The sequence below is a fragment of the Pleuronectes platessa genome, chromosome 10 (genome assembly GCF_947347685.1).
Source record: "Pleuronectes platessa chromosome 10, fPlePla1.1, whole genome shotgun sequence".
In the NCBI taxonomy this organism is placed as follows: Eukaryota; Metazoa; Chordata; class Actinopteri; order Pleuronectiformes; family Pleuronectidae; genus Pleuronectes; species Pleuronectes platessa.
In genome coordinates this window covers 21,866,173-21,892,471 of record NC_070635.1, presented here as the reverse complement: position 1 = coordinate 21,892,471, position 26,299 = coordinate 21,866,173, and the positions used below count along the sequence as shown (strand labels likewise).

The window sequence follows — 26,299 nt, the reverse complement described above, 5'->3', positions numbered from 1 at the left end:
GGCTCAGCGCCGGTGAGATTTTTTTGGGTCTACCACTTTATTTTTTTGTTCCATAACCCTGAGGATCTTTTAAGAAATGCAAAATGACTGTCTTACTGCGTCCAACCTCAGCAGCGATGGCACGTTGTGAGAGGCCTTGTTTATGCAGTTCAACAATCCTACCACGTTTAAAGACGGTGAGCTTTTTTGCCTTTGTCATCAAGATATCTTCACAGTGTGATTTCTTTACAGGAAATGACATGGAATCCAAATTTTTGCACAGATTTTGGCTTTTAAAGGCTGTGGTCTTAAACTTTTGATCAGCTGATGAACAGCCTATTTGAGTTAAATTTTTCTTTTCAATAAATTGCCTGCTCACAACTTTTGGTCTCTTGTTCCCATTTCTTCTTTTTGCATTTTGAAGCTCTACTTAGAACCTTCCTAAGATCCAACAGTGCAAAATGCAAATTAATGCAATTTTTTAACTGGTCTTAAGATTTTGATCAGGAGTGTATATGAATATTTTTAAAGCAGCACTTTGCCTGTTATGGTTAGTGTTTTATATCCTGGTTAATGAAGGGATCGTACTTCTTTCGTCGCAGATTGAAACCTAAATACAGCTGTGACTCAAACGCAGACATATTGATTTGTTGGTGTGTCACAGTATCAGTGCTGTGCAGCTCCCTCAGCCCCGCCCCCTGCCTGATACGTTCCTGCTGACTACAAGCACATGACCAGGCGTGTTTACACCTGCAGCAGCCCAACACACACACGCACACACACACACGGCTCCAGCTCTGACTGAGCCGCTGACAGGGATCCCGCTGTTTAAGGTGAGAGAAGAAGCAGCCTTCTCCCCGGGGCTCGTTGTCTTAACGCGGAGTCTGTAAGCTAGCTTTATTAGCATGTCATTTAGCTTGTCAGTGTGAGACGTGAGGACGCTAGCGGTGCTCTTCCTTAGCAGCAGTGGCTAGGTTAGCATGCTAATATGACTGTTGTGTCAGGTTAGCTCCGTCAGGAGCATCACCAGCACCCGAGCTGCAGGTTAAAGGTGAAGCCACAAACAGACAGGAAGCGGAGGGGTTTTATTAGCTGCCACCAGGTTATGTTTATGTTTAATGTCATCGTGTTTAGCCTCATTAATGTCAAACAGTACAGTAGAGTCAGCTGCTTGTCAGCTCTGTAATGAAGAAGTGGCTTCAGTGTCAAAAGCTGGTGACAGATTGTTTTTCTGACAGAAATCTCAGTTGATCTGAAGTCACTGCCAGAGCTTTCTATTGAAGACCATCTGTGTCATAATGTCTTGTTTAGTGAAGCTGTCACGGAGGTCAGCTGTAATGAGACCCCCTCTCCTGTCTGTCTGTCTGCTGTCTGTCTGTGTGTCAGTCAGGTGAATCAGAGGAGCCATTAAACTGTGCTCGTCAAGTTTATCCTCAGAAATCACCTGTATTTTAACTGTACCAGCTAATCAGTTGTTCCTGGTGCATACTTATACTTATACGTATGCTCCTGTGTAGCATCTTTCTGCTCCTGGTTTGAGATGAGAAATAGTGTCCTGCTTTAGTTCAAGTACAAAGAAGTATTCTCTGACTCTCCTACTTTGTCCAAATGCCTGAATCCGGTGTTAAGTGAAAATAAGAACATTGCAGTCTGTGGATCGCTTTATTTAAATATCATACTTTATCGTCATTAGCCCCAGGTAGCCCCTGCCCATCTGATCCGCAGCAGGAAAGCTCCATTCTCAGCCACAGGCTCCAGGGAGCCAACCCTCCTGCTGCCCACCATGGATGGGACAGATGTGGAACGTGAGCTCTTCGCTTCTCTTCTCTTTGTTTTTATGTCTGCCTCTATTTTTGTGTTGACTCACTTTCTCTCTACTTTTTTAGCTTCCTCTTCAGATATGTTTGTTCTGTTTTGTTTTCCCTCTAGAAGTGACCCTTGCTCTACTAGATGCAGCCAATGATAAAGACCCAGAGGTCCAGGAGCAGGTCAGAAAGTCTATGTTAACGCTGGGAAAACAGCAGCCAGACCGAGTGTTAGCCATGTGTCAGGACTACCTCCTGAAACATCCAAAGGTAAAACCCCAGAATGCACCTCCAGTATGTTAAACACGATACCAGTGGGTCATCCACACATCCAAGCTGTCTGTTAAAACCCATCAAGTTAAGCTGGTGTTGCTGCTGTTATCAGTATTCTTGCCTCACCTTAATAAGAATAATGCAAATAGCTTTTTAAGCCCTTGTCAGAAAGTCAGATAAGCATGACTGTATTTCCACATGCAATTATAGTGTTTCAAACCAAGCACAGTCACCGCTACATCCAGTGATCATTTACCGTGGCTGCACCATGTGATCATACTTAAGACAGTCAGAGTGGAAGCTGCAGGGAAAGTCCTCCCTTGCATTTCGTTCCTGATGAGGGGAAAACATAGTTTTTTTTAGATCCCCTCGAGATTTGGTGAGCAAACCTTGAAAAGCTGTACTTGATGGACATGTCCGTGGCTTTATGAAAGAGTTATACTGCAGTGACCCCAGCTAACAATACTCCACTACTAATCTGGTAAAGTTACTCACAATTACAAGTTATTCTAGAGCCCTTAAGTGTGTCAGCCTTTTACAGACAGTAGCCGCCTGTAAGTCAAGACTTCCCTGTGAGCGGTTTCACATATGCAAAAAACGTTGCAGTAATTAGTTGTATGTGTAAATGATTCAGCTCTGGTGATTAAATACATAGGTTATACATTTTTGCAAAACCATTGTACCCTTCTAGTCTTGCGATCCAAAATGGACATCTCTATATGCAGTATCTAAAATCCCAACATTTTCCCTAAATTGAATAGAATAAATAAGAGAATCACTAATGTAAGTGGATATTTAATCTTAGTTCTGATTTATTTTGATTGTTTTATGCCTCTGTGTCGGTGAAAGCCAGTAGTTGGAGGCATTCTTTCTTGGGGTTTTCCATCCGTCCATCTGTCAGTTCCATTTTTGGGAGCACAATAATCTCAGGAACGCCTTGAGGGAATTTGTCCAAATTTAGTAAACACTTTTTGTTGGACTCACAGATGTAACTGATTAGATTTTGTTGGTCAAAGGTCAAGGTCACAGTGACCTTATGTTCTTGTGAATGTGATGCATCAAGAACAACCATCTGCCACAAACATTCACTGGATCTCAAAGATGAACTGATTCGAATTTGGTGCTAAAAGGTCAAGGTCTCTTTGACTTGACAAAACCTTGAGGAAATATTTTCAAAGTTGGCACAAATGTTCACTTAGACTCACAGATTTACTGATTCGATTTGGGGGATTTATGTTCAAAGGTCACTGTGGCCTCATATGAATGAGTTAAATATGTATTTAGACTGAAACTGCACTGGTTGGTGGAGAGGCATACAGCCACAGGCTGGTAATTCTAGTTTAGGTTTTACATTTAACACACTTCCTCTTTTTTCCCAATGATCGGTAACTTTTCTTGTGTTTATATTTATGATACTGCATCATCTTATCATGCTGTCACAGCCCCTGGACATGTGATTATCAGATGATGGCAATTGAGGAAATAGCTTAGAACACATCAGTCATTTGGCACATTAGATTCCCTTTTTTACTGTGATGGTGTTTCATTTACAGAGTTGTATTGTGCCCTCTATGTGACTGTGTAAAAGCCCCAAAGTTTAAGGGATATGTACAATATATTTTTGGATTTTTATTTAAAATATGCAGTTTAGTCAGTCAGTTTTTTTTATCTCTTCATTGTCAGTTTTTTTTTTTGTCTCCTTCCTCTTCTCCTATAGCTGGTCGTGGGCCACAGGGTTGTGATTCTTCAGACTATAGAGCTGATAGCCAGCTGCAGGATAGAGGAGATCAGTTCCCTCAGGATAAAAAACATTATCTCTCTGGCCTCAGATGAGATGACACGATCAAAGGTAAATATGTTGACGTTTTAGCTATTTATTTATTCATTATCCCAGAGAACAGATGAATACTGATGTTCCTTACTCTTCTCAGGAGGTAATCCCTGACTGGCAGCAGGCAGCCAGTAATATTTTGGTTGCTGTGGGTAACAAGCACATCAATGAAATCATGGAGGAGATATTAAACAAATTCCAGCCTGGGATCCTACCTCACTTCTTTGTGGTCCAAACATTAGCCAACCTGTCTGATTCCAATGGTAAGAAAATGTTCACAAAGGACACGCACACATGCACTCACTCACGCACACACTCACACTCACGTGGGCTCACAACACAGGTTATCTACGAAAGACATGAACCTGTTAAACCTGTCTAAAAAAAATGCAGTTGTATCTAACGTTTTTTTAAGTGTTTTACCTCAACTATGGAACATCAGCACTTGTTCTAGTAGCAATTACACAAGTTCACAGCCTCTGAGCAGACCTATGCCTCTGAGCAGATCTATACTCTTTTAAATGCTCAGTTTTTCATATATAAAGCCTAACTTACTGTTACTTTGATCATTTGTTTTTTGATTCATTAGTTCTCTGGGTGTCAAAGTAGCACATTTGCTCTAACATAAAACATAGTAAGGAATGCTTAGTAATAATTTGCTATTAATTGTGTGCTCTCCTCCATGTTCCCTAGTTTATGGCATGGTACCCTTCCTGAATGCAATACTGGGCACCATGCTGCCCATGCTGAGCATGGCCAAACAGGACAACATGAAGTGGGTCTTCTCCTCTGGTAAAACCACCTGACATACTTATTTAAATTGTGTTAATTGATGAAGTTTATCAACCCCTCTCCAAAAAGCATTAAAAAACTACTCCCAGGTATTCGGCTCCAAAAACCTCAGCGTTTCAAAACAAACAATTATCTCACCGTTCTAATAGCTGTGTCAACCAGTTTGTTTCTACTTTCCCTCATATTCCATCTCTCTTTCTTTCTTTTTCTTCCTCTAGCCTTGTGTCATTTCAGCGACAGTATCTTGGAATACCTGGCCAACCTGGACAAGGCTCCAGATCCCACAGTCAGGAAAGACACATTCTCCAGTGAAATCTATGCTGCTTTTGAAATCCTCTTCAATAATTGGTTACAAAGCAGGGAGTCTAAGGTGAGGTCACACAGATTTTTTTTGGGATATAAAGTAAACTACACAGTATGAACATTTGCAATTGATTCATGTGTTCAGGCATTATTGATTGAAGTCATGATGCAAATTTAGCCCAGCTTAAGCTTTATCTTTTGACCTTTGGATACAAAGATGATGATGGCAGTTCAGAGGGCATATTTTTTTATGATTCACTCCAAAACATTATAATAAAAGTCACACTAAAAATGTGTGAATTACAATGAAAATACTTTAAGGGGGTTGTGCTTCATTTACTGTTGCAGTTTTAAATGATCAAGCACTAGCACCACGTTTCGACCAGTTCCTGTTTGAGTATATTTTCTATGGGGACTTGAAAGCATAGTAATCACTATTCTTTGTTTATGTCCAGTCTGCCTCCTGAAAAGTTAATATAAATCTGTGATTACAGAACTGTCAGATTTTCAACTAATGACTGAAGTTGTATTAACTGGTGTTATTGAGTTGATGTTACCACTTTGTGACTCACCAAATTGTTCCCTTTCTCCCAAATGTCATTTTTTCATTGTGTGTGTGTTTGTGTGTGTGTCCTAGTTGAGGCTGACTGTGGCAGAGGCAGTGGGCTCTATGAGCCACCTGCTGGCCAGCGATAAACTGGAGGAGCAGCTCCCCAAACTCATTCCTGCCATCTTGTCCTTGTACAAGAAAAACAATGAGCACTACATCATCAGCAAGGTTTGTATTCAGTGAGCTGGATTATTTAGTTTGGATTCTGTGATATAAATCTTGTGTAGTTTGAGCTATGATATAACGTGCCTTATTGGGCGAAATTTCCAGTCAAATGTCTGCAATATACCTCCATTTATCGCATGTTCAGAGGGTGGGTATTTTTTTCTCCTTCTCCCTCAGAGTCTAAGCCAAGTGCTTGATGCCTCTGTCAACATGGGCAGCAGAGTGCTGGAGACACAACTCGACAGTCTACTCTTTGCTCTGCATCAACAGGTAGGCATTACTAAAGTTTACCTTGAGTAAACCAGCTGATGGAACTAGGCAGAAAACTTAAATAATACATGAAATATAAAAAATTATTTAAATAGCACTTGAAAAGTTCCAATGTGCTTTACAGAAAGAAAAAGATCAGACTTAAACAATATCATTCAAAACCAAGAATGATAATCAGTTCATAAAATATAACTGAATTAAATAAAGTTACACACAAAATAATATGTTGAATATGTCAAACTGACTAAAAAACATAAAAAATGTTTTAAAAATATATTTTAAAGACACTAAGGATGATTTCTGTCTAATGTCAATAGATAAACTGCAATGGGCCCGGTCACCCATAGTCAAAACATGCTTACATACAGTGCATCCAACAGAGCTACTACATTCATGCAAATATAGGAATACATAGTGTTTTTGTCAATGCAGTAAATCAATGTGTCAGATATTGTTTAAAGGAGGAGAGATTTTTTGTTCTTACTTTTGGGAATGTTAACAAGTCAGAACTTGATAAAGAATAAAAGCACTGGGCGTGCCAAGCGACAGACCTTAAGCAAATCAGAAGCACTTAAGACCTGTTAACACCTCGACATGAAATCACCTGTACCTGGATCTGCTCTGTTGACTGTCAGTTCCTGGTTTCCAACAGTCTTTGCAGCACTTTCTATCGCATGACTGGTTTCCCCTTATGCAACCTGCAATTCAGTCCTTGAGTCACAGTCTTCCTGTTTAGTGACAGAACAGCTCACCATATTGAAGTCGAAATTGAGTCACAGGGCCACTGTAACCAGATGTTTTCATAACCCTGTGAGTCAGCTGACACTCACTATCTTTTACTGTTGCAACATTTTACCACAATGACTCTTCTAGAGATCTTTGTGTGTCAGGATGGTGGCGACATAATATTTCACTTGTACATGTTTGTAGCTGAAGTTCATTAGGTCCAAATAAAGTACTTAGAATTCCAAGTTACTTGTTGGATTTAAAATGGGGGTTTAGAAAAATGTGCTCCTTCAGATATTCTCAGTTCTTATTTTTAGTTTCATTTCACACACCCAATGACTCTGGTTTTACTTAAACTTCTCATGTGTGACCTGATGCTAAGCGCCCACCGGAACTCATAAGCCGTTTTCAGACATGAACTCCTGAGAATGTCTGCATGATGGGGTCTGGACTTTCTCCAAAATTTGCTTTTCAAATACAGTATGAACAACGTAGCGCGAGATTCTCGGACACGTTCACAACAACACAGAAATTCATTCAGGCGAGGGGTTGGCATGCAGCATGCAGGGAGTGACATATACATTTTGCTGTTGAGATAATGTTGACTTCAGTGTTCGCCCCTTTTCACCAAAAAAAAAAGTTTTTACTCTGGGGTTAGGAGGAACATTTTCAGAGAATGCCTGGAGCCCTTCACTCTGACATTTGTGTTTTCACATCCAGCTCCTCTGGAGGATTTTAGGAGATTATCTGGAGTTCAGTACATGTCTGAAAGCAGCTATATTGTACTGTATAAAACAGTGTTTAACAGTTTCCTTCTGTTCTTCAGGTATCTGCCCCCACTGATTACAATAACCCTCCGACTGTCAAGAACCACAACGAGGTCCTGCGCTCCTTCAGTTTGCTGGGTACTGAAGCTCCTCAGTTGTGTTTGTATCCGTCTGCTATGTTTAACTGTGCTAATTGTTTAGACACTAATATGTGACGGTTTGTGGTGACCGGGGTAATGTATGGTAGCAGAGGAATGTTGTTCACAAGCAGCAGCCCTTTCTATCGGTTCTAGTTCTGTGGGGTCACAAGAACAGTAATGAGATCATCCATTAGTGTGTCAGACGCCACAAGATAATCATGTTAACTGTGACATTTGGTCCACTTCTCGCTCCTTCTCTCTTTCTCTCACGATCTCTTTTTTTTCCTTCTCCTCTACCTCCAGCTAACTCCTTCCCAGACCGAATGGTGATGTTTGTTCTTCAAAAGTTGGAGAACAGTAATGAGCGGAGCAGGATGGGCTCCCTGGCTGTTGTCCGCCACCTCATTAACTCCACCAGTGAGAAAAACTGCACACACTCCTCAGCCCTTCTTATCTTTTGCTTTACACACTTCAGTGGTTTATTTGGCATCAGAAAAAAAGCTACAATGAAATAGCAATTCATTCCTGGGGAATCTTTTAAATTTGAGAACACTCAATCAGACTAGATTATTCTTCTTTACTTATCTTCCGTTATCCGGTCACATGTCTGGACTTAAGTGTTATTTTTGTTTTGCAGCTTCTACAATGGAGAGTAAGAAGCTGCTGATTCTGGCCAGTATCAGACATCCAATGGCCGACCACAGCAACAAGGTGACACACACGTACACACACACAGAATATCTAGATTTTTCTTGTGGACTCTCTGTATTCCGCAAAATTGGTTGAAGATCAATAATTTGAATTATGTATTTTGTATTTTTTTATGGTGAACAAGCTTGTTGTTCAGATAGTTTTGAAATTGTTGCTGCTCACACTCTGATTCTGTGATTCTCAGGTGAAGAAGCGTGTGGTCCAGGTGATCAGTGCGATGGCCCATCATGGTTATCTAGAATTAGAGGGAGGAGAGTTATTGGTTCGGTTCATAGTTCAGCACTGCGCCTTACCTGACACGTACCAGGTGATTCATTCTTAAGATTTCTCCTTGATTTGGGTTGAAGTTTTTAATTAATAAGTTTTCATTCACCTATGTATGTGAGTGGCTTATGTGATTGCATAGGAAGGCAACAGTAAAAGTAAATATTGTTTCATATTCTGTTTAAAGGGCCCCATATTGTGTTAAAATAAATGTTCAGGACTTTTACTATCTATACTGACTTGAAGGGGTCAGCAGGGACCCTCAAAGTATGAAAACACTCACTCCACACACTTTTTCAATCAGTCCATTCTAAGAAATATGTTATTGAAACGTCTCGTTTCGTACTTCGTCCACCGTATGATTTCATTCGGGATCGCACTCGTCTCTCAGCCCCACTCAGCCGGTACCAGTCCAGCCTCCGAACCCACCACCCCCGCTCCCCATCACCTCCACCACCACAACCACCACCCCTCCACGCCGACCGCGACAACAAGCAGACTTGTTGCTGAGCAATGAAACTCCATTGTGGAACTCTGTTCTGTAACTCTGGACCGTTCAGAAACATCCTGTTGTAACCGACTGTAAATATGTTTTTACCAGAGTGAATGCGCCAGAATGAGACCGGTGATAAGCCTGTTCGCCTGTCACTCAAAGTGCAGTCAGCCAAACAGAGCAGGGGCTCAAGAGGAAGGGGAAAACAGCCTGTTCTGTCTGCAGCTCCAGCGAAAGGCAGAAGAAAGGACATGGAAATATACATTGCATTATTTTTTTTGACTTTAAACCACTGATATATCATCTTAGGGGTACTAATACCTCAAATTAAATCCTAGAAAAGTGTAAAATATGGGGCCTTTAAATATTTCCAATAAAGCACCAAAGTAAAAGAAAGAATTACTGTCTGTAAACACAAACAACAAATGTTTCTGCATACAGTACAAAAACATTTCAAGATAAAATTGGTTCAAACTTCATTGTTCAGATCCAATATTTTTCCCTACAGAGGGACTGCTGAAGATATGGAAAGTCAAATATGTATTCTGATCTGTGCACACGTCTTTGTTTATCCAGCGCGGCGAGAGGCCAACGGATCCAGAGGAAGTGACGAATGAGTCCTTGAGGATGATGTGTGACAACACCCTTCATCTCCTGACCACCACGGTTGGTCGACTAGCTGATGTATGTACACTATATTCTCACGATATCCTCACCACTCCATCCGTCTACCTTGTTTGTGACTAAATCATCTATGTTGCCAAAATCATTTAACTGCTGGTTTTGTTATTACTCCTCCCTGCCAAATGCAATATGTTATGGCTTTGTCGGTCGTTTCGTCCGTTTACTTTGACATGATATCTCAAGAAATCCTTGAGGGAACGTTCACTTGACTTCCTGGATGAACTGAATACACTTTGGTGATCGAATGTCAAGGTCACAGTGACATAGCAAAACTTGTTTTGGCCTCTACGCAAAGAATAACTGATCAGACTCTAGTGGTCAAATTTCACAGAGACCTCATATGTAAATAAACCCTAAACTCAAAATGCTCTGGTTGGCAGAGGCTGTTCAACAACAGGGCGGTAATGTTAGTTGCAAATTTTTAATTTGTGCACTTGCTTGTTCATGAATCTTTATTTTCACGTTGAATTTATTGGGGTTAAATTTCTTTCTTTCATTCATTTCTTTAATTGACCAAAAGCGGTCCACTTTACAGGTAAAATAGATGAATATTGCTTCGATGCTTAACACATGTATTCGGTTTGTAGGTGCTGTGGCCCAAGCTGCTGTTCTATCTAACCCCTTCACAATACAGCAATGCCACCACCCCTCTGTGTAAGAGTCTGATAGTGCTGGGCAACAAGAAGAAAACTAACCAGGAGCCCAGCTTTAACATCGATTTTACACAGGAAGGTAGGACGCATATTACTGATGTTAGTAAATAATCATTAAATGTTGTGTGTTTTATGTCCATCATAGAAAATGCAGTATTACAAAATAATTTGAACAAACACAACTTTTCTGTTGAATGATCTTTTTAAAATATTTGTGTTTTATTTCTCTCCTCCAGTCAATCTGCCCTCTCCTCAAACACTAATGATCAGACTGCTGGTAAGTAAAGCAAACTGTATTATTCACTTCAGTGGTGTCTGATAACTTATTGAGCCTAACACAGAAGTTAATGTTTGTATACTGATGTTCCTAGAATTTAAAATAATGGCTCATTAAACATCCAATCCAGTCAGAGGCTAGAATAATAGATTGTTCTTAATTGTAATTGATTTATTACAACCCATGCTGTAGAAGAATTACTTACAGTGCCCAATAATCCATATTAGTTATCAAGTCAACTTTACTGTCAGTGCAAATCTCTGGTATTTTCTTGTGAACAAATATTAATATGCTGAGCTTCATAGTCTTATGAAATAATTTGAAGTTATATTGTGCCGGTTGCCAATAGAACTAGTTAATTTAATGTGAGAAAATAGAGAGCACATAGTCCTCTTCATCATGCCTAATGATAGTCTGGTTATCTTCATGCATATTGTGTCCTGATTTGTGTTGGTGGTTTTAGGTGAATGCAGCATTCCCGCTGAGTAGCAGAGGTCACGGAGCTCCGTCACTCTCCCTCCTTCAAATCCTCAGTGTCAACATTCACCCCAATACAGAGATTCTCTGGGATAAAGAGATCCCTCCTTTGCTGAGCACACTCGAGGGTATGGAGATATGGAAATAATGCTGTCTATAAATTCAGTGTATCTTAACATCAGTGCACAAAGTGATGCCACTGTCACAACGTGTAGTGTCTTTTCTGCAGTGGCAGCAGAGTAGAAAGGCTTTATTTTGTCCTTATGCCTTTTTTATGTGCAGCATTCCCCTTTTCCTCTATAGTAGAGAAATCTGAATCTGTGTACTGTCGTTTTCAGAAACAACAGCACAGAGCCTGGATAAGAAGCAGTGGAATGAGCAGCTGCTGAAGGTGAGCTTTTGTCTATTGGAACATTATATAATTTACATGATAATATGTCAGTGTTTTGCATCATCATCATTGCAGGATTCCAAAACTTTGGAAAAAATTGATATTTTAGTTTTTTATCCGAATTCAACTGACAATTCCCATGAACAGATTAATTGCTGTAATCAGTGACCTCTTTTCATGTGTTTGTCTTTTGTGATATGTAAATATTTAAATCTGTCTTTATCTGACATTATGTCCAGTTCCTCTCTAAAACCCTGGTTACTATTGACGATGACAAGTGGGTGTGTCAGTTGGCAGCAGAGACTACGCGCTATATATCCACGTATAACAACGCCCTAGAGGAGAAGGTAAGTGTTTTACAACCGCCTCATTTCACTCACAAATCAAGAGCGAGCTGGTTACAAGCTACTGCTTCAGTTCAGTCACAAACATCTGTCCCGTGATATAAGACTACTGCTTTGTGGAGTTGCTGAGCTCTTAATTCTAGAAAAACTGACCTTTTTAAAAATGACCTTCTTCTGACTCAACTGCCTCAGGTTTATAGAATATAGAATTATTAAATATGGAATGTAAAATGTAGAATATAGAAAATAGAATATAAGAATGTAGAATATGAAGAAAAGAATGTAGAGTATAGACTAAAGAATACTCAATATAAAATATGGACTATAGAATTTGTAATATAGAATAATGAGTGTTTGAATGCGGAATATGGAGAATAGAATATAGAATGCTGTTTTTTTTTTGTTTTAGATTTAACAGAATAATGTGACCCGATATCTCAAACATTCATACGCAACATGGATCAACGTGGATTACCACAGTATATGTGACTGTATTATAATTTAGTTTTTATATATTTATCAAACAACATTTTGTTGTCTCTTTCTTTTTACTGTCCACTGTAGAGTTTCCTGTATCAGTGCATAGGAGTGACTCTCCAACAGTGTTTCAACAAGGAGCTGGTGAAAAAGCAACTGCAGGAAGTCCTCCTCACAGCACGGCACAATGACGCTGTGGAAAGAGAGGTACATTTGTGACGTTGAATTAACCAGAGCCACAGTTTAATCGATGAATGTTTTGGGGTTTTAATATGTAGACAATGTCCAACCTATTTTTTCTATCAGGGAGTTGCGATGGGTGTTGGTCTGTGTGCTAACAGCCACCTAGAAGGAACTCTGGCTAAGCTGGATGAGTTTGGCAAATCAGATGCCTTCAAGAAGTCACCAAGCATCTTCAACCTACTCAAAGTATGGAGAAGTTTCACAGTTTATCCTAAATGACAGTTTTGTTACATCACTTTGTTTTTCACATCTGTTTGTCCTAACATTGTTGAAATAGTTTCAATTGTCTTTTTTAATCTCTCCTTCCTTTCCTTTTCCTCAGGACCGTAATGATGTTGAGGTGGAGAAGGTGAAAAGCACATTAATCCTGTGTTATGGTCAAGTGGCTCTGAATGCACCTCCAGAAAAAATACTTAACCGCATAGATCAAGACATCCTGCGTTGCATCAGCAAACACTTCAATACAAAGGTAATGTTAGCTCTAAGGCAACATGGCAGGGATCGTAAAGGAGACTGTTCTTGGAGGGCATGTTGTGTTAAGGAGAGAATTTGCATACAGTGATGACAATAATTCGGCTTCAATAGTAATGTAGTTTGAGTTTTTATATTTTAGGTTACTTTCTGTATTGATTATAAGTACTGAATTGATTAACATATAGCATTGCAAACATTGTGATTTGTCTCGACCATTTCAATCCCCCATCACAAGAAATCGCATTTAATACTTTAACAGATACTTGGAGAAGTAAGAGTGTAACGATCACACAAAACATGTCTGGTTGAGTCAGCTGCAAATTAGATGTAAGAACCTAAATATCAGGTAACGGCTGTGTTTCTATGTGAGCTCATGACTCTATCACCTCTGCTTCGTACAGGTTCTGGGGATAAAAGTAGAGACCAAGGTATCATCACAGGAAATCACGGGCTGTCTATCTCCGGTCTCGGACCCTTGCTCTTTTCTAACTTCAACTTGCTTTTCTTTACGCTTATTTAAAATCCGTTCCGCACGCTTGTGGTGCTACTATCACTAAAATCTTTACTGAAAGTCTTCTACTCCAGAAAGAGGAGCTTGATACAATATGCAACTACTTTTTATGCCTCCGCGCCAGCGCCAGCCAGTGGTATTATGTAGTTTATTATGGCATTAAGTACGTCGCATTCCTGTGAAAGCTATATTTTAAGAATGCCTTGAGGGAATTTTCTCAAATTTGGTACAAATATTAACGTGGATTCAAGGATGAGCTGATTCGATTATGGTGTTCAAGGTCGCTGCGACCTCACCAAACACATTGTATGCCTTGTGCTGGTGATATCTCTGGAACGCCATCAAGGAATCCTTAGACATTTGGCATAAACATTCACGTGGAGTCAAGGATTAACAAACTTGATTTTGGTAGCCAAAGGTCAAGGTTACGGTCCCGGTGGCCTCACAAAGGCTATGTTTCTGTTTTTCCGGCCTCTTATATGTGATATCTCAAGACTGCTTTAGGGAATTTCTTCAACTATTGATCAGTTTTCACTTGGAATCAAAGATGAAGTGGTTATGTTCAAGTTGTCAAAGGTGAAGGTTACAATGACCTTTTATATAAATCTGGAAAAAAGTATGTTAAGTAAAAAACTTCTCTGAAGATAGTCTTTAGTTGGGAACTAGCTTTTAAAGGTAGGGTCAGTAATTTTCACTTTTATTTATACCCCTTTTACACCAACATTTTTTGGTATAGTTTTCTGTTTTTTCCCCCATGTGCACTATGTTCGATGTCATAATCATATTGAAAACTGAGGCGCTCTCTCAACTCTCTGTCTTGCCAAATTAGTCAGTAGCCCTTGCAGGACTGAAATCGGCACGATCAATGGCCGTCACAGATCATGATCAGAGACTTCAGCCGGGGAGGCATAGACCATTGAAGTAGACATGACAGCCAGAAGTTAGCGATGGATTCATGGCAAAGTCGGCTTTGAGCAGGTGTCAGTCAGTGCACATTTATGTGTTTTGGGTGCGTAGCTTTAACAGGAGGGCAAATGGGTGAGGGTTTCCAGGATTACCAACCCTGGCTTTAGGTGATATATCTCCAACAATCTTTTGAGTATCAAAGCTTCATCCAGAGTAAGATTGGTGGCTGTTTTTCTTTTGTTTGTAATTTGCATAGTATCAGAGAACATCGGCAGATCAGCTTCACTTGAGTCTGTTCCAATGTAATTCACTTGTGGTCAATTTCCACTAAAAAGTCGAAATGTCTTTAATCAGATTGATACTCTGAGCTTGATTTGAGGTGGTTTATCACGATAACCTACTAATGTAAAACCAGTGACATGCCTACTAGATTGCATTTACAATCTTGCATTTAAAGGACTATGGGTTTTTAAGCTCCAATTCCACAGAAGCTATATATGTTATCAAACCAGCGCAAACCAAATTGAATATAAACACTTTTCTTAATGTCTTTTTAAATACCCATCTCACATGCAGCTTTATTTCCTGATCATCTGTCTCTCCATATGATTTGCAATCTCAGTTCTAGTAATTCTGTCTTTCTGGTGGATTGTTCTTTAAATGCTGACTGACCACTCACCCTCTCTGTGAATGGATTTTTGTAAATTTCTTGCAAACTCCTAACCTTGGGCCTGCAGGCCTAATGCTCTTCTGTCAGAGCCTGCTGATGGTTTGCTGTTGAACCAATCTGTAATCACACAACTCTGATTTCTAACTTTTGCTATCCGTAGGCATGGTGGATCAATCTGCAATATCACAATTGGATTGATTTGATTGACTGAGTTGACTGAATCATTTTTACATTGATTCTGGATTTCTTTTTCTGTTGCTAAGCTATTTGTAGAGTTGCATCTGGTGAAAGGAGCTGCCGTGTGCCTTGCTGTTTGCATTCCTGATAAATTGGAAAATGCAATTATCCAATTTTATTCATGTTTAGCCTACTTTTCCTCTTGACCCTTATCTTTTTATCTGTGTATGTAATACCATTTTTCCTGTTTTATTTCTTCTTGTTTCCTCTGTGTCTTCTGTGTGTGTGTGTGTATGTGCTGCTCTAATCTAGGACCTGACGATGAAACTAAGTTTGATTCAGAGCGTTGGCCTTATAGCCAAAGCCATCAGCGTGTGCGTGAAGAAACAAGGCTACGTCTTCTCTCGCAAACAGGAGCTCATTGGCGTTATGCTGGTCAGTATGAAGATCAGTCACTTTAACAGTTAATAACGGGGAGGTTGCAGCAGAAATTATTTTTATTAATATCGATTTTAATTAGTTTCTGATCTTTCCCTCTGATGTCTATGTAAACTCTGGTCAGGATTTCATTAAAGCAGAGCCGGCTGACTCATTGCGGACTCCAGTGCGCCACCTTGTGATGACAACATGTTCCAATCTAATGTATCCTTCACTTCAGTAAAATAACTGGACTCTCTCTCTGTAGTCTGAAAACTACAATTCATAGGTTCACAGAAAAACTGCAACCTCCTTCTCTCAATGTGTTTAAAAAAATACGACTTATAAGCTCAGGTGGTTTTGATCATACAGACAATTCTGTTAGTTTGCAATTGAAGTTAACATCCCTCTGATATCAGGGGTACTTCATAATTGCATCATAATTTCCACTCATTAAACTTAATCTCAACCACAGAAATGCAACTTTAAGACATACAGCAGACCACATACTCTCGCACACACACAAATACGTATATATATATTTGTTTTTCACACATCATTCACATCACTCAATCTACAGTTTTATCTTTGACCTTCAATTATTCAGACCTCTGGATCCTGCACTGAGTGAGAATGAAAGCTTTGACTTACTGAAGATTTGTGTGAACAGTGTGTTTTCTCTGCCACCTGAGACACAAACTCCGGAGAAGATTAAAGAAGAGGAGGTTCTGGACCCCAAGAAGAGAAAGGTGAAAGAAAGCAAAAGAGATGTGTGCGCACACACATGCAATACTACAACACTGATGCTGCCACACAAATGTGCTGTTCATTGTTTTGTGCAACCACTGGTCTTCAGCTAACTATCATTTGCAGATCAGCAGGAATTTTACACAAATTTTTTACAAATTTTTACAAAAAAAAAACAAGGTCTGGTAGTTCTGAAGTTTAGCAGGTCACTACTCACATTCCGCCTTCAAACACTGTGTGTGACTATTTCCAGACATTATTGTGTTATCAGTCTAACATGTCCTGGTAAATCTGCACAGGCATTACACAGAGACACATTGACTGCACTGCAGGAGTTGCTGAAGAGTGTTTTGGCCAAAGACCCCACACCTGATGGCCTGCAGAATGTCTTCAAGGTGAGACATCGTGTTACAGACTAATTTATCTTCCCCTGTTCAGCTTCATGCCAATTTCTCACACTGAGATCATTTTATTTATCAAATAAGCAAAAAGTTAAAGGTGGTCTTGGTATTTAGTTTCCAGGCAAGGAAAAAGGAAATAAAGTTGTCCAACCGGCATCAACTGAATCTTCCACTTCTAGCCCTTTGTCTCCTCTCTTCAGTCTCCTTGACTTGTTTCTCAAAAAAACAAACTAAGTTGGCTTCATGAACTTTCCTGGCTGTGTATTACGGTCTCCCTGGGTTCTGAGATATGATGTGTATTATTGTCCTCCGCAGCACATTGAATCATGGTTGAGCTCCGGACAGGACCACGAGAGGGAGAGAGCGGTCACAGCAACTGCTCAAATCTTGTCGTACTACCTGGAGAACCTGACTGTCAAGGTACACACACTACTCACTTGGGTTGAAAACATTTGAAGTTACACATACAACCAGACCTTCACGTGTCCTCTGTATTCACTCATTCATCAATCACAACTTCTAGCAACCCTTTTAACTATGCATATATCTAAAATCTGTTCAAACTAAGATCAAAGTAGTACTAAATTGTGCTTAAATTGTATATATTTATATATCATTTATAATGTTTTTTGACCTGTACTGTCACCAAATATAGCTTAATAAACACAACATATTGAATTAATAGATTTCCGAATTTAGAATTTCAAACTTTTTGAGATTTGCCAATTCTTCTCTGCTCCTCTCCCACCACTCTGGAGCTGCTGCAAGTTATCAACACGTTTTGCACAAAATGTAACAAAATATAATGATGTCATCACAAACATGTACAACATTATGTGGTTTTAAACATATTTTAAACACACTAAAGCAAACAACAACCTACCGTGGCCAGTGAGACGTTGATTCATTTACATCGCTTCACACTTAGTCAAGTCATGGCTTCTCTTGTCTGCACAGCACACAGATCTGCGGAAGTTCAAGATTTACCTTTGGATAATGGTCAAATGGAGTATGTGCGCGTGTGTGTATGTGTGTGTGTGTGTCAATGTTGACTTTTACAAACCAGAAAAGACATTCACCTTATGAAAACACTGACATTTGGTGGCTTTTCTTTCTTCTGTTTCTTTGTTCAGAACATGGTATCCTTCCACAACCTCGGAGCTTTGCTGGGCCGACTGTCTCCACGTTGTTCGGACCCTCACCCTGCTGTACGCATTGCTGCTATTGAATGCATATACACACTGCTCTATATACAGCTACGATACGAAGGTATGTCATCGTTTGAGTGACTTAATGATTTTGGGTTGAGTTTTTACATGTTAGACTAAGGTTTGTTTGAGTATTATATGACATGTTATATGACATGGCCTAACTTAAACTTTGACTTAACTTTTTACTATTACAAATGTTTTACATGTCACCAAGCCATTATAGTTCTTACCTAAACTCAGATATTGCAGGATTAGTTTTATGCACTTTGTTGTTCTGAGATAATTTTTTTGTCTAGGTTTCTCTCTGGATTATAAGGATGAAGCCGTGGACAGTTTGTTGCCCTTAAGAGACAAACTAGAAAATCCCGACCACTCAGTTCTCTACAAGACTTGCTCTGACCTCACTAAGGTACAATGTGAACCCCTCCATTGCATCTTTAGATTTATGTTTGTAAAATCCTTGTTGCTTTAGTTTATTGTTAAATGATTGTGTCATTGATCCATTCACTTGAACCTTTTCTACAGTTTTCTGTTGTTATGTTTTACTCTACTTAACCCGGAATCAACAATGTTTGTGTCGATATATCCGGCAAGCTCACAACATGTACTGCACAGCAATGTGTAACTGCATCTTTTCCTGTGTGTGTGGTTCAGGTGATGAGTAAGCGTCTGCCTCAGGAGCAGCTGACAACGTTGGTGTTCATGTTGTTTGAGGGGCTGGTCGACAGTCAGACAAACTGTTGCCGAGCTTCGTCTGTCGTCCTCAACACACTGCTGAAGAACAGAGGGGGTGGACTGCAAGACCTGGTAACACATATACACCCGGACGCACACACACACACACACACACACAAAGTCATACTTCTCATGCAGCCGTCTGCATACTCCAAAGGCAAATAAAGTAAACACATCTGTACTTGATTAGCTCACTAACTGTTTATTTGTCTTTGTCTTTGTTGTTTGGTGTGTGTGTGTGTGCATTTGTTTTTATGTGTGTTATAGGTACCAGAGATGCTGGAGGTTCTTCATGTTCGTCTGCAGAGCGTCACAGACGAACAGGTTGGAGCAAACATGAGCATTATTTATTATCAGTATTTATTATTCCTTTGCCTTGTTACAATCAGTTCTGATGACCTCTAAACATGGATTATTATTATAGTTTCGTCTTTTTATTATCACACAGACTCTTTCAACTTCGTGAGCTTTTATTTTTTTCAACGATAAACCACGTAATATTTAATTGTTGTCTGTGTGTTTAGGTGCGAGTGGCTGTTGGACAGACCGTGCTAATCCTGGCTTCTCAACATCTACAGACAGTTATTAATACACTAGTTAACCAACCACTTCCATTTGACAGGTATATAATATGCATTTATACATCAAGTGAACCTCCAAACCTCCAAGTCCTTCAACTGTCAGATCATGTTTTTAGAGGACAAATCATTTCTAACGTCTCTTAGAACCCAACATTTTTTGGAAGATTGTATTTCATAGTTGTGTATTTTATTTTTTCTTACCAGCTGGACCAGCGAGATGTGGATGGCACTGGGTGCAGATCCCATTGTAGCCAATCAGATAATAGAGATGGTGATGGAGAAGTTTCTCATCATGGCTCCATATGTAGACAGGAAAGGGTCCATGATAAGAGGAGGGATGACAAAAGTGGCCACAAACCAGCCGCTAGCTGTAAGTATCAAATATGTCATTGACTATATTTATACTCAAATATGATTGTTTTTATGCAGATAAGTACATCCCCTTTGATAGAAAGAAGTATTTCAAACACTTAACAAAGAGTATCGCAAGATGAGCCCATAAAAGTTGAAGTCTGGTCTGTGTTAGGTTTCCTGTGCTTTGATTAGATGATGTTGTGGGTGAGGGTTTTTAACTGTATTTTTAAGTTTCACAAAAACATGAATTGGTTGCAGCCACTATTTAAAGAAGGCAATAAACATTCCATCTGGTTTCGTGCAGTGGGTGTTTCCGTACCAAACACAAATGACTGAAGGGAATGATGCTTGTGTTTACATGTGCACTTGTGTCTATGTTTGTTCTGTTTCTAGATGACGTGTGGTCTCAAAGAGCTCCTACTGAATGGCCAGAGTCAGGAGCCGGCCGTCAGTCAGTTTCCTCAGCTCTTCGCCTGTCTCATTGTCAGACTTGGAGCAAGTGTCGGAGTCTCGGCACCAAAGGACAACAACGTTAAGAACGTAGCCTCTTTCCATGTAGCAGGGTGGGCATCTTTGTTAACCTTGTTATACGTAACTCAAAAACAGATGCGGTTCCTACACAAAGTTTTGAAAAGGTGTGATCTGGGATGTGGGGGTCTGATTGTTTGGTTTAATCGTTTGTGTTTTGATTTGTTTTTGTTTCAGCGTCGCAGCTGATGCCCTGAGAATCTTGTTAGCTCGAGCCCAGTTAGATGATGTAATGAAAAGACTGGATGAGGATAACGCCTGGGATGCAATGAGGGAACAAAATACACACGTTCCTGGAATTACACTACTAGCAAGGTAGAAACCTACTCACAACAATTAGCTGAATGCATTTTGTCACATTTTGTCTGATAACAGGCGTGCTTTGTACCAACGTAGTGTTTTGAGCCGTCGCTTCACTGTAGAGCTGTTTGCAGCTCTTTTTTTTTCTGGTCCGACCATTGGCAGCACCAGGAGAGATCCTGCCCATGCCGCTCGCACTTTAAAACATCTGTAAAAAAAATTTGTCTGGCAGGCAGCATAACATTGCTAGATACCTCTATGTTGCACATTTTCACACAACAAGCACACAGCTCTCAGCAGACCTGCAGACCTCAGGCCTGTTCTTTACTTGCCTCTGTGTGAGTGCTTCTGGCTATGGCGGCACACAGGGCAATGGAACCTAAACATCGTCCATATTTTGAGATTCATGATGATAGAATTATTATCCTTTATTTTCACGCTCATATCAATTAATACATGTGTCCTGAATAATATCTCCAATCAGTATATACAGTCAATTGTAATTCTGAGTATGTCTTGTCTCGTCTGTAGGGCGATGGCTAAACATGCTGGTCCCAGGTTGCCCTCCATCGTGGAGTGTCTGTGTCCCTCCTTAAACAACATCTATGAATGCCAGAGAATCACCGTCACTGCTTTCTTCTCTGAGGTGACGAATCATGATTTATCTGTAATTGTTCTGTGTGAGGAGGTGGACCGATGTCTCTTTAATCTGAGTCAAATGATGATTAAATCTCTCAACCTCTAACAATGATTTGTTTATTCGTATGAGGTTATGTTGAGTACGAAAAAAGCCAAAACATGGTCGGAAATATGAATGACGTGATGTGTTTTCTGTTTCTCCGTTGTTTCCCCGAGTCCAGCTGTTAAACCATCACGTGGTGACGGAGCTGATGTTGATCGATGTTTTAATGAACAACATGATGGAGAGGATATCAGATTCCTGTTGCACCGTCCGCATGTTGGCTGTACGAGGGCTGGGCAATATCGCAGTGGGATCACCTGAAAAAGTACAACACACACATACACTAGAGCACTTTTTTTTCTGCGCTACAAAGTACACACATGACTACTGCTGTTCGGTCACTCACAATGTTCTTCCCTTGCCTCCCTCCTCCACCAGGTGAATAAATATGCTAAGGAGCTGCTGGCAGCCATGAGTTCAGGCATGGAAGAGAAAGATGATCCAGGTGAGTCAGCAACAGTCCTACCCTTTTCTGTAAGAAACATCCATCGTGTTAATTATACCACATGTTGAGCCTCTCATATTGGATTGGTTGTCATTGATTGAAATGCATCTCTTGTTTAATATCTGGCCTCTGGTCTTGCTGCAGGTAAACTGATTACTCTTGAGGCCATGTCGGGTCTGTCCAAGGTTCTGCTCTACCTGGACAAGAATAACGTCCAATTACTGGTGGTTTACATCTTCATGAAGATTAAACCATTTTTAGAAAGTGTAAGTTATTCTTGTTTCTTTTAAGATGCAGATACAATTTAATATAGAAATTCTCAGAATCCTTTTGACCATTCGATTTTAGGTGCATCTGTTATATACGGTGCTGATTTTTAGACTTATAGTACAACAAGTCAGTATTTATTGTCTGAGTTGATTTGACCTCTGAATGCTGCACACAGACACACTGACAGCATTTTGTGCTCATCCAGGAGAACGACGAGATCCGCTGTGCTTCCATCCTCCTCATGGGGAACCTTTCCAAGTTTGGTTCAGGAGAGCAAGTGTTCAAAGACCAGATCCACAATGTTCTGGTCAGCCTGCTGTTGCACCTGGTTGACCCCAACCCACAGGTGGTCAAGGTAGGAAATATGCATTCACACCAAGGATGCAGCAGCATCTCCTACTGGCAAGGGGCTGTAACTGTCAGGCAAAAAGATTATTAAACATATCAATTAAAGATATTTCTTCATTGTCTAGAGTAAACTTTTAAAGGTATTACATTATGTATTTTTGATTTAATTTTATTATTTTTTAAATCAATTAATGAAAATAAAATGTGTATTTTTATCTAAATTAAATGTAGCAAATGACATGGATAATGTAAGATGTGAACTAAAAAGGATCAACTATATTCCTAGTGGTTATAGTTGGTCAATATGTCTAAAAAAAAGAATCTGTGATTTCTTTAATGACCCTTAATCCACATTTGATGTCTGTTGTGTAAAAGGTTCTAAAACTAGTTTAAAATGTTGGTGGCCATTAAGTTCAATACAACAATCATGACATCCTGACATTTAGTATTAGGGCATTATGCTGACTTTGTATAAGCAGCCAACACCCCTGACAAAGTCACACACATAAACACATTGAGTGAAGATGTACTACTACAGTCTAGGAATGTATCTTACAATTATGGATTTTTTTTGGTTCAGGCATGCAAGTATGCAATGCGTGTGTGTGCTCCTGTGGTGGGATCAGAGAAGATCACAACCATGTTTCAGAACCACCTCCACGATGACAAGAGCCTGCACTATGGAGAATTCATTAATGACCTCACCAAGTACCTGGTGAGACAAACTAATTTGTAAATGTATTGCTAAGTGTTTGACGTGTCTTCACAGATAGTGAGTGGAAGCAGCAGGGTAACAGCTGTAGTCTATGTGGTCTCTATAGCAGTGTTTAGTTTGAGGCAGTATTTGAGCTTTAGGTTATTATATGATATACAGTATGTAGACAGCTGTCAGACATACATCAGTCAAACTGTGTAAGCATGATATAATACAAACAGGACTTTTGATTCATCTGCAACAATTTTCAGTAAGATCAGATTCTGATATTGTTAACTACTTTTCTTGTAGTTGTCTAATGCTTCATGTGTTGTGGTTTGTAGATCGAGGACTTTGCAGGCATGTTGAACTTCTACCACATCTCAGTCATCCAGTTCTTCAAGAGCAACTGGTCTGAGGTCAGAGCGGGAGCTGCCATGTTTATAGGTATGACTCCAACACTACTGTTTCATAAATAATCGAATACATTAAGACATTTTATATTAAATATTATTTTACGACTGCTGCATCATACAACACACAGGCCACGCTAAAATACAGAAGACAGAGAAAACACTCTTCACATGTTTGATGTGACCTGATAATAAGGTGTGAATCTGTGTGTGTGTGTGTGTGTGTGTGTGTGTGTGTGTGTGTGTGCTCAGGGTTCCTGCTGGTGAATCTTCCAGAGGAGCATTTCTCCCACCTCAACATGGGAACCATCACAAAAGGTAATGCAGTGTGCTCCTTCATTTTCTACTTCTGAATCTGTTAATGTTGACTGGTTGTTACGGTTTTAATGTTTAAATCTTTCACTAACAGGTTTAGTCATGTTGCTCCAAGATCCCGATCCAGTGGTGAGAGCGAAGGCTGCTGAGGCCATGGGACACTTCCTGTGAGACACACAAAATAAATGTTTCCTTTAGACAGGCCGTATGTCTTCTCTCTACATAAAATACATGATTCTCTGCTGTTTTTACAAAAACATGCAGATCCTACACTGTGCTGTCATTTTATAAAGATGTAAAATTTACCAAATTCCTCTAATGTTCTTTCAAAACAAGATGGTCAAACTGTCACATTTACCAACGTTACAAAATCCTACAAGTAATAAACACAAGCATTATATTATGCACACACATGCACATACTGGTTATTTAGCTTGAAATGAACTATGCTATACTATACTGAACTATACTTTAGTGACCAAAGACTGTTGCTCATGACAGATGGACGTTGTCTGTAGCATCTGGTGTTCAGTCAGTGTGACAATACCAGACATATACTGTGTTGCATTCATGAAATAGACTTTACATGAAGTTTCTAATGCAAAGTTTAAAAACACGCTTCTACTAGAGTTAAACATTATTTTAGAATAAGTCTGTAGTTTCCTCAGATATTAAGTGCAAATGATTGGAGGAACATTTTAAGAAATATCTCACATGATTCTGGCTGGTACTCTGTGCGTGTGTGTGCGTGTGTGTGTCTGTTTGTGTAGTCATATTTGTGATCATGAATGTTAGTTTGAGTTCTAGTTACCCTCTGTCTGATCAACCTGGTGTCCTTAAGTTTGCTCTTAACTTTATCTCAGCCTCCATGAAGATCCAATTCAACCCTTTAGATCAGTCAAGATGAGTATTATAATTAAAAAAAAACAGCTGAGTCAAGATGCACAAGAACTGCTTTCTATATTTGTACCAGCTAAATAACGGTACAGAGTTAGTCATTTGGATTCAACATTAAACATTTGTCTTCACGCATTACGTCGACATGATCTCTTGAACCAGCCAGTCAGAGTTACCAGTGTTACACGGTGAAACCAGCCTGTGTAGCCATGACAACAGTCTGTGCCAAATATCTGTTGATGTCATATTGTAATATAGCAGTATAAAGATGTTGTTGATGATTTTCTCTCTCACTGTTTGAATGCACTTAAGGTTGTTTCAGCTTAATTTCTCCCATCAAATGAGTGAGTTTGTCCAATTAGCAGGCCTCTATAATGAAATGTAAATATGTTGTATTATATAAGGATGCTCCACATGTTTGACTCCATAATACAAGAGTGGGATACAAAGTACCCAGCGGAGAATTAGGTGAAAGCAATACACTTTTGGTATTTGTAACCTTTTTGTTTGATTATCTGTTGGGACAGCTTGAATGTTTCCGTTGCACTTTTAAGCTTCTGCCAGGTGGTCCCTTTTTTTTTAGAACTGACACAAAAACAAACCTCAGCTGAATTCCTTCACAAGTCGCAGGCCGCATTCACATCATTTTTTCTTTGCTCGTGAATAACTGAGAAAAGCTGTTTCCAGGAATCCATTTTTGGTTGTTTGTTGTGTAGGAGGAAGGCAGATGTTTCACCTAATGTGATAAGTTTCGTCCATCGTCTATCCATCCATTGTCTGTACTGCTTATCGCATTATAAGGTCTTTGTGGGAAATCAAAAGCTGGTCAAACTCTTATTTAACCAGTAAATAGTCTGCTCCTGCATCTGTATTTCTCGGCTTAGACGTTCTACAAAGAGGGAAGAATGAGGAGTGTTCGCTCAGCTGTTATAAACTTTATAACTCTGATATGATTTTACATGTCATCTTACTTTTTTTCTACATGTTGAATCTTGTTATTGTCATTCGTCAGGATGTGTGATACAAAGAGGTACGGCAACTTTAAACGATTCATATCTGTGTGTGTCTGAGTGAAAGTGTGTGCACGTCACTTTTCATATGTTACACAACCAGAAGAGAGGATGATGAGGATGATGAAAATCAATATATTAAAAATGAAGGAATAAACAGATTCATTCAAACGTACATGTTGATGTTTGATTATTTTGTGTGATCACCTAAATTGTAAAATAGTTATTTTCTTTCTTTTTTTTATTTTATATGTACATTGGTAGCAGGTCCTCTTCATGGTTGCAGTCGTGTTTTTTTGTTTTTATTTTACAGTAGCCTAAACAAGTTATTATGACAACTGAAGGCGACCACAGGTTCTCCATGTTTGGAAGGGAAGGGTGATTGAAGGGTATTCAGCTGCAAAATGCAACTCTACCACTAGATATCATTAAATTCTACACACTGAACCTTTAATGTTGGGCACTTTTTGCTAATAAT

The 26,299-nt window shown here is 39.5% G+C and overlaps 1 protein-coding gene across 1 annotated transcript; it reads left to right on the top strand.

The window, feature by feature from the left end:
• The first annotated feature begins 677 nt into the window (after window positions 1-677).
• mroh1 (maestro heat-like repeat family member 1) lies at window positions 678-25,996 on the top strand. The gene is made up of 45 exons (XM_053433553.1): window positions 678-812; window positions 1,673-1,784; window positions 1,909-2,054; window positions 3,775-3,906; window positions 3,989-4,151; window positions 4,582-4,680; window positions 4,899-5,050; window positions 5,621-5,761; window positions 5,936-6,028; window positions 7,581-7,659; window positions 7,965-8,078; window positions 8,299-8,372; window positions 8,557-8,679; window positions 9,706-9,813; window positions 10,401-10,545; window positions 10,703-10,743; window positions 11,207-11,348; window positions 11,559-11,611; window positions 11,851-11,958; window positions 12,520-12,639; window positions 12,739-12,861; window positions 12,998-13,144; window positions 13,551-13,577; window positions 15,726-15,848; window positions 15,976-16,055; window positions 16,438-16,579; window positions 16,877-16,972; window positions 17,294-17,398; window positions 18,112-18,247; window positions 18,486-18,598; window positions 18,844-18,996; window positions 19,192-19,248; window positions 19,449-19,546; window positions 19,710-19,875; window positions 20,253-20,422; window positions 20,565-20,702; window positions 21,219-21,333; window positions 21,548-21,694; window positions 21,808-21,874; window positions 22,019-22,140; window positions 22,350-22,499; window positions 23,073-23,207; window positions 23,531-23,633; window positions 23,852-23,917; window positions 24,009-25,996. The coding sequence occupies exons 2-45, from the start codon at window positions 1,763-1,765 to the stop codon at window positions 24,083-24,085; spliced, it is 4,911 nt and encodes a 1,636-aa protein (XP_053289528.1). The 5' UTR covers window positions 678-812; window positions 1,673-1,762; the 3' UTR covers window positions 24,086-25,996.
• The last annotated feature ends 303 nt before the right edge of the window (window positions 25,997-26,299 follow it).